This window comes from Carlito syrichta, unplaced genomic scaffold (assembly GCF_000164805.1).
Source record: "Carlito syrichta isolate Samal-C Ts95f unplaced genomic scaffold, Tarsius_syrichta-2.0.1 Scaffold308195, whole genome shotgun sequence".
NCBI lineage: Eukaryota > Metazoa > Chordata > Mammalia > Primates > Tarsiidae > Carlito > Carlito syrichta.
In genome coordinates this window covers 128,998-137,319 of record NW_007252291.1, presented here as the reverse complement: position 1 = coordinate 137,319, position 8,322 = coordinate 128,998, and the positions used below count along the sequence as shown (strand labels likewise).

At 55.4% G+C, this 8,322-nt stretch overlaps 1 protein-coding gene across 1 annotated transcript in view; it reads right to left on the bottom strand.

Annotated features, from left to right (window-relative positions):
- Positions 1-5,854: 5,854 nt before the first annotated feature.
- TMEM92 (transmembrane protein 92) overlaps positions 5,855-8,322 on the bottom strand; it is a 5,273-nt gene continuing 2,805 nt past the window's right edge. Inside the window, exons 2-5 of the mRNA XM_008065248.1 lie at positions 7,431-7,456; positions 6,561-6,638; positions 6,198-6,393; positions 5,855-5,968 (exon numbers count right to left, since the gene is read on the bottom strand). Of these exons, the coding sequence (XP_008063439.1) occupies positions 5,855-5,968; positions 6,198-6,393; positions 6,561-6,638; positions 7,431-7,456 (414 nt within the window). The remainder of the gene's footprint in view (positions 5,969-6,197; positions 6,394-6,560; positions 6,639-7,430; positions 7,457-8,322) is intronic.

Genomic DNA, 8,322 nt, shown 5'->3' with positions numbered 1-8,322 from the left:
GGGAGGGGGCATGAGGCGGCTCTCGGGGGATGGCGGCCATTTTCTTTCTCTGAAGCTCGTGGTGGCATCACCCGCCAAAACTGAGGGTGGGGGCGTGGGGGACTTAGGGGAGTCGAGGGGATGCATTTGTCATCTTGAGTGAGGAAGCGGGTGGCCAGAGCATATCGGAGGATGGAGGGCCGGCGTGAGCCTTGCAGCAGGATTTTGAAGTGAGTCCGTTTGCACAGGTGTGTGGGTTCTTGTGCAGAAGTTGGGTCCAGCTGGAGTCTGGGGGTTCTCCGGGCAAACAAGATGGGTGGAGAAAAGGGATAAAGGAGTTTGCAGGGCAGTGACTGTGAGGATGGATCAGGGACATGGTGATGGCACTGCTCAGGGGAATTGGAGGGCTCAGGGGGCTCAGAGCACTGCTGGCACGGGGGGAGCACAAGCTCTGTGCTGGACGACCAGGAGGCGGCATGCAGAGAGTGGAAGGTTTGGGGTGAGCTGGGCTGACAAGGTGTGTCCACTTGAGTGTGTGGCCAGAGTAGGGTGGAGGAATGGCTGTTGGTGCCACGGAGGCTCTCTGAATCCATCCTCTTACCTGGCCCTTCCCAAACTGGAGTCGGAGCTACAACCTGCCAGAGTCAGAAGGAGCTAACTTCTCCATGGTACAAAGGCCGACACCGATGCCTAGAGACTCAGATGCAGAAAGCAAAATGGTGGATGCTGGAGTTCTGTTTTTTGGGTTTTTTTTTTTTTTTTTTTTGAGTTGGAGCCTTGCTCTGTTGCCCAGGCTGGACCGTGGCACACTCACAGCCACCACAGCCTCGACCTGCTGGGCTCAGGTGATCCTTCCACCTTGGCTTTCCAAGTAGCTGGAACTACAGGCATGAGGCACCATGCCTGGCTAATTTTTTGATTTATTGTAGAGATGAGGTCTCACCAAGTTGCCCAGGCTGGCCTCAAGCCCATGGACTCAGGCAATCCTCTCACCTCGGCCTCTCAAAGTGCTGGGATTATAGGCGTGAGCCACCGCGCCTGGCCTTGGAATTCTGAATCTCAGCTGTTGGGATGAGGGGAGATTCTTGATGGTTTCCCCCGCCCCCATACTCCCCTGGTCAGTTGCAGCCCTTCCTCCTCCCACTGTCCCTGGAGCAAATACCCTAAGAACTTCCCCCTCTCAACATGTTCCTCACCCCAAAACTCTTCCTGCCCCCAAGTCCTCTGGGGAATCCCCTGCAGGTCGAAGTTTAAGTGCACAGCCACAAGCAACATCTATTTCCTTGATCTTTTGTCTGTTTGTTTTGGTTTTATTTATTTATTTTTGAGTCAGAGTCTCACTCTGTCACTCAGGCAATTCTTCAACCTCAGCCTTCTGAGTAGCTACAACTACTGGTGCCATGCCACCACACCTGGCTAATTTTTTGATTTATTGTAGAGACCAGGTCTCACCAAGTTGCCCAGCCTGGTTTTGAACCCCTGGGCTTGGGCAACCCTCTTGCCTCTGCCTCCCAAAGTGCTGGGATTACAGGTGTGAGCCACTGCACCCGGCTATCTCCTTGGTCTTAACCAGGTTGTTTCTTAGGAATATCTGTTGGCAGGTCTCCACATTTATTCATTCATTCATTCACTGACTCATGCACTCAATCATTCTTTAAGTGACTCCACCTGTCCTTCTCCATCCATTGAGTTTGAACTGCTAATCCAGCCACAAGGAATAAGTTCCCAGTCACTGTAAAACTGCTCATCCACCAAAACTACTCAGCCAGTCAGGTGTTCGTTGTTTCTCTTATTGACCACATAGCCAGGGTCTATCATGAGCCCCGCACAGGCTGGACATGTGATCTTCACGCATTCCTCATGTGTCTGGCGGGCACCCAGCCTTTCCCAGTCTATTAACTGTCTCTTTCCTGGGCCGCATACATGTGATTTGTGCGCCTCATATCTAAAGTCCTTCCAGCCTCTTAGCAGGACTGATAATACATCAAATGATCAAAGTTCACAAGGTGAATCTTTGATCAAAGTTCACAAGGTGAATCTTCAGAAACTTCTAAAGTTGCTTGTATTTTTCAGTAAAATCATCTCTTTTAAATGCACAAAAACAACGCTTGATTCTTGTTAAAACACACACACACACACACACACGATGCCACAGCACACAGTCAAAAGCCTCCTTACAACTGACTACTTCCATCCCACCACCAGTGCCAGTACCTGCTAAAAGTGTGGTTGGCTTTTACTCTTCTAGATCTTACCTTTATATTTACAAATAAAAGACATACACAATACGCATGGAGTATATACTTAAAATCATCAGCGATTGTTCAGCTACTTGCCTTTTCTCTGTAACAATAAATGAAGGGCCAAGCACGGTGCCTATAATCCCAGCACTTTGGAAGGCCAAGATGAGAGGACTGCCTGAGCCCATGGGTTCAAGACCAGCCTGGGCCACATGGCAGGCCGTCCTCTCTACAGTAAATCAGAAAATTAGCCAGGCATGGTGGTGGTGCGGGTCTAGTTCCAGCTACTTGGAAGGCTGAGGCAGAAGGATTGCCTGAGCCCAGCAGGTCAAGGCCGCAGTGGCCGTGAGACTCCCACTCAAACAAAAATACAATAAATGATGGACACAGTACAGGATCGGTGCCTCAGATCTACTTTATTCTTTAAATGGCTGTCCCCAACAGTGGCATCATCAGTTAGCATGGTACTTATATAAAAGGCATGGTGCCCACAGCATGAATGTACTGGGTTTAGGAGGCTCCTGTCAAGGGACATTTAAGATGTTTCCATTTACCACCTCCCCCCACCCTGCCCACTCTAATGCTGCAGCGGACATTGCAGAGAGCTCTTTATTTTTTATTTTAAAGATGTGGGGTACAATTCAGGATTAGACATACAAATGGTCATTGTACAGGTAATTGACCAAGCTTTACTTTGGTCCCCATTTCGCCTGGTTTGAGATCAGGCACCCTTATTGATGAAGTGTGCCCCCCAGCAGTTTCCCACTACTGCCAATCCACTTTTTATAGTATTATGATAATTGTTCAGGGTCCACTTATGAGTGGAAAGCTTTTACTGTTTTGTTTTTGAGTTGCAGTCTCACTCCGTCACCCAGGGTGGAGTGCAGTGGCACACTCATGGTCACCCCGGCGTCGACTTACTGGGCTCGTGATCCTTCCGCCTCAGCCTTCCAAGTAGCTGTAACTACAGGCACGCACCACCATGTCCAGCTAATTTTTTATTTATTGTAGAAATGAGGTCTGGCCAAGTGGCCTGGGTTGGTCTCGGACCCATGGGCTCAGGCAATCCACTCGCCTTGGCCTCCCAAAGTGCTGGGTTTACAGGCTGAGCCACCAAGCCTGGCAAGAGCTTTTTCATATGAGCATTTCTGAAGGCTGTAGAAGTGGAATTGCCAGGTCATGTACATTTCTTAATGGACACTCAGGGCTAGGCACAGTGCCTCACACAAGGTAGGAGCTTTGTAAATATCTGTGGAAGGGATGAAACCAGATCACCCTCTAGGAAGGTCATGTCGTTTCCACTCCCACCAAGAATGACCAGGAGAGTCATAGGAGTGGTTATTTCTGCCACCAGTTCATGGTAGCGCTGGACTCCAGGATGGCTGTTTTCCTTCAGGCCATTCTGCTGCTGCCCGGGAGGAGTTAAAGACCCTGTGTTGCCAGGTGCAGTGGCTCCGCCTGTAATCCCAACATTTGGTTGGCAGAGGCAAGAGGACTGCCTGAGTCCAGGGGTTCGAGACCAGCCTGGGCAACTTGGTGAGACCTGGTCTCTACAACAAATCAAAAAAATTAGCCAGGCGTGGTGGCGCACACCTGTAGTTCCAGCTACTTGAAAGGCTGAGGCAGAAGGATTGCCTGAGCCCAGCAGGTTGAGGCTGCAGTAGCCATGAGCATGCCACTGCTACAAAAAAAAAAAAAAAAAAAAGGAAGGCAACATCCAGGTTGAGGGTGACCTCCTGTCAGGACTCTCAAACCCATTGTTCAACCCTCTCCCATTGTGGTGGGCGTTGACCACACAGAGGGGAACATCAGCTCTGAGGTTTCTCTAACTGGAGCGGCCACATCTACACAAAGCACCCATTTATTTCCTTCTACCCCCAACCAATCTCTGAAACTTTTTCTTTTTTTGAGTTGGAGTCTCACTCTGTTGCCCAGACTGGAGTGCAGCACGCTCCCGGCCACCGCAGCCTCAACCTGCTGGGCTCCGGCGATCCTTCCGCCTCAGCCTTCCAAGCAGCTGGAACTACAGGCGCGCGCCACCACGCCTGGCTAGTTTTTGATTTATTGTAGAGATGAGGTCTCGCCTGCCCAGGCGGGTCTCGAACCCGCGGGCTCAGGCAATCCACTCGCCTCGGCCTCCCAAAGCACGGGATTACAGGCTGAGCCCCCAAGCCGGCCCAATCTCTGAAACTGAAAGGAAGCTTCCATTTACTCTACCACTCTCATACGGCCGACTCTGGTTAACTTGTCAGTAAGGCTTGTGCCCCCTCTGGGGCCCCACTCCACCAGGAGCCCCTCACCCAGACAGCCCTTGCTCCTGGCACCTTGGGGCTGTTTGTTCCATCTCTCCACCTCTAGCCCTGCCAACTGCCTGGGTCCCGATGTCCCGAGGATGAGTATTAGTGGGAGAACCCTGGAGGAGGCACTCCTGCCACACATCAGGGCCAGTTCTACCTACAATCCTCCCAGGAGCTTGAGTCAGCCTTGAGACTGGCACTGGTGGAGGTGCCCAGCCCCGCCTGAGCCCCCAGGCATGGGCACGGGGACTTCCTTTCTCTGCATGACCGTGCCGGGAACCCAGCCCCACCGCCCAGCAAAGGCTCTTCCTCTCTGCCGGGTGAACACTTCTTTCCCCCCAGGAGTTAACTCCCACGGGCAGGGTGGGACCTGCCCTCTCTCCTCTCCTCTCCTCCCTCGAGACTCCAGGGTGGTGCCGCTGATCAAGGTCTCCGGGTCAAGGTCTCCGGATCAAGGCGGGCGTGGGGGTGGGGAGGGGGAGAGGCCTTTGCCAGATGCCTTGCCCCACCCACGCCCCTCTCCTTGGCCTCCTCCTCACCCCACCCTCTCCTAGCGGGTGGTTTCCAGGTTGGGCCGGGGCAGCTTCCTGGATCCAGCGCCTCCCGGCAGACTTCTTACCAACCCACAGGGCAGGGCAGCCGGGGATTGGAGGAGGGATCGGGAAACCCACACACTAGCCACGCCCACGCCACTGCCAGGTTTCTTAGCACCCAGAGACTTCAAGGAACTAGAGGTCAACGCTCCTGCCAAGAGCCTTTCCCCGAGGATGGCCCACAGATGGACCTCCTGGAGGACTCATCAGCGGCAGGACTTTGGTGCAGTGATCCCCCTCCATAACCCTCACCTCGCCACATAGCCAGCGGCCAACTCAGCTGTGTCAGCTAACATTTAGCAGCACTTGTTTTATGCATGGGCTGGGGGGGCGCACAATGAGGCGGTATCTATTCAGTCCAATCTCCCACGGGTACAGAAGTGCCCTCATAGCACCCTGGAGCTGGTCGCGAGTCACATTCCTCCAGACACAGGGCTCTCACCACCCCTCAGAGCAGCCCTTTCCACTGTTGGGCACCTCCAACAGCTGGTATTTTCCTCCTGGCAGTCTCTCACTTTGGGGGGGGGCGGGGGGGAGGGCAAATACAGTCTCTCCAGCCCAGCCCTTGGGACAAGAAAGGTAACTGGGGTAGAACAGGAGCAGGAAAGCAATAAGTTAAATCCAGGAGTGACCAGAGATGTGGTGGATGGGAGGGGAAATTCCAGGGGTCCCGGAAGTCTCTGGCTTGATCCAGGAGGCCCTGGGGAGGAGGCTGCTGCAGGCAGGATCCCAGGCAGGAAGTGGCTCAGAAGGCAGGGGTATCAATGCCCCTCTGAGCCCCCAAGTACTCGTCAGGCCTAAGACTGTAGGGGGGGGGCGGCTCCGAGGGGGTCAGGCCCAGGGTGGGCTTCAGGACAACCTGCGGGGAGAAGAGGGGACTCAGTCTTCTCACTGGCCACCATTCCTGCGTTCCAGCGGAGGCATGGTCACCAGAAAGGGGGTGATCCAGTCCTGGGTGCAGAGCCCCCCAGGGTCCAGGGGTCTGGCCTAAGTGACACCCCCCGTGGTCCCCGCTGCTCTAACAACCTGGACAGTAGCGAGGTACAGCCAGTCAGGAGCTAGACAGGGATTGGGATGGAGACACTCACCTCGCTGTAGGGGGGTGGGGGCTCAGGGATGGGCACCCCGACCCTCTCTGGGGGTGCCACGGAGGGCAGCTCTGGAGGCCCCTGGCGGTCCACCGGGTTGCTCGGCTCTGGCTCTCTGCAGCTGCGACAGAAGCGCCTAGCCAGGCCACAGATACACAGGAGGGGCAGGACGACCAGGAAGATGATAATGAAGATCCTGGAGGGGGAGCACCAGTATCACTGTGAGTCTCCAGGCCACCCCACCCCCCCGCCACGCTTCCCGCCCTCAGCTTCCACTGCCCCCTCGGCAGCGTGGCCGGCCCTGTCCTGTATGGACGAAGCCCCCTTCAAGGACTGGACCCGAGGACCTGGCCCCCAGCTTACCTCAGGGGGCCAGAGATCATCAACTCGGGCTCCTGGCAGCAGCTGTCACCACAGCATTTGAATCCTTGGGGGCAAGTGCTGGTCAGGGGACAGAGAGCAGCAGGCAGAGGCTGTTGGCGCCAAGGGCGGAGGCAGGAGGATCCCGGCCTCCCCTCTTTATATATGTAAGTATCTACCCACATGCTCAGGACACAGGATAAGGGCCCCCTCTGAGCTCTGGGGGAGGAACCGGGCGCCGGGACTCAGGACCTGGGTTCCAGGCTCAACTCACGACTGGCCCTGTGTGCTTGAGCCCAGCCACTGCTTCTGGCTGAGTCTGTTTCCTCATCTGTAGTACAGGTGAACCCTACGGGGCGGGTGTGAGGATTGCATGTTGCGGTAGCTATGACATCCTCATCGAACCCTGAGCAGGTCCAGAAAGGTCCCCTGGAGTGTCCAGGGGCTGGCTCGAGGGGGAGGAACCCTGACTGCATGGGGTCTCCACCCCAGCCCCTCCTCACCATGCTCAGGCTCCTGGGATTTACATAGGAGGGCAGCACAGACTGTTTGCCTGCCCCCAACCCTGGCGCCAGGGGACTCTCAGAGGGGAGAGGACCGAAGTGCAGTAAGAAGGGATTAAGGCCACAGACCTGTCCCCTGGAAACTCCCCTTGGTTGGGAGTGGAGGGAGGGAAGGAGAGGGTGGAGTCCCCGTCTCTAGGTGGGAAAGCGTAAGGATGGTTTCTGGCTGGACTGGGAGAAGCTGATGGATTTGTCTGTGTCCCCTACATCCCTCAAGACATGCAGGGCAGGATTTAGGCGGTCTTCTCCCATCCTGCACCCCCCAACCCACCCCCACCAATGGAAGTTACGGCTAAAGTCCTAGACTTACAAGAAGAGACCACATTTGGCTGCAACCTGTGGAAGAAAAGAGGCTGAGGTCAGGGGTCATAAACTGGGGGCAGGGTCTCTACGGGGATATGTCCCAGGTACCTTCCAGTGTCCCCAGTGCTCCCCACCTCTCTCCACCATGTTCCTCAGGTCTGGGTTGGAGCCCAGCTGACCCCTGGCCAGTCCCAGCTCTCCCCTTCCTCCCTCACCACACCCTCTCATCCCCAGGTCGGCAAGCTCATCCCTTCTGCCACCCTTCCAATCCAGCTTCTCCAGCATCCATGGTCCAGGCATCAGCAACTTCCCTGGTCCCCACCTCGAGTCACTTGGGACATTGCCGGCAGGAGGGCTCTTCCTATAGTGCAGATCTGATCACCTGCCAGTCTGCTGGAGCCCCCCTTGGTAGCTCCCTGGCCACCCCCAGCAAGCAGCCTCAACCTTTCCTCTTGCACACACCTGCTGGGAGTTCTCTGAACACACTGGGCAGTTTCACATTTCCCTGAGCCCCCATTCACCTTTCAGATCCCTGCCTGAGGGATGTCTCACTCGGCAAAGCTGCCAGGATCTCCCCTCCCAAACCACCTCCTCACCCTTCTGCATGAGTTCTGCAGGGCATCTTGCAATTTCACCCCATCAAAGGCAATGTGTGTTGAAGCCTGACTTGGAAACTCTTCTCCCGTGTCTGCAAGGCTGGTCACAGCCCTGCCCTCTCTGCTGCCTTATTTAAAATGACTGCTGGGGCCAGTGCAGTGCCTTATACCTATAATCCCAGCACTTCGGGAGGCCGAGGTGAGAGGACTGCCTGAGCCCACGGGCTCAAGACCAGCCTGGGAAGCCGGGCTTGGTGGCCCAGCCTGTAATCCCACGCCTTTGGGAGGCTGAGGTGAGTGGAT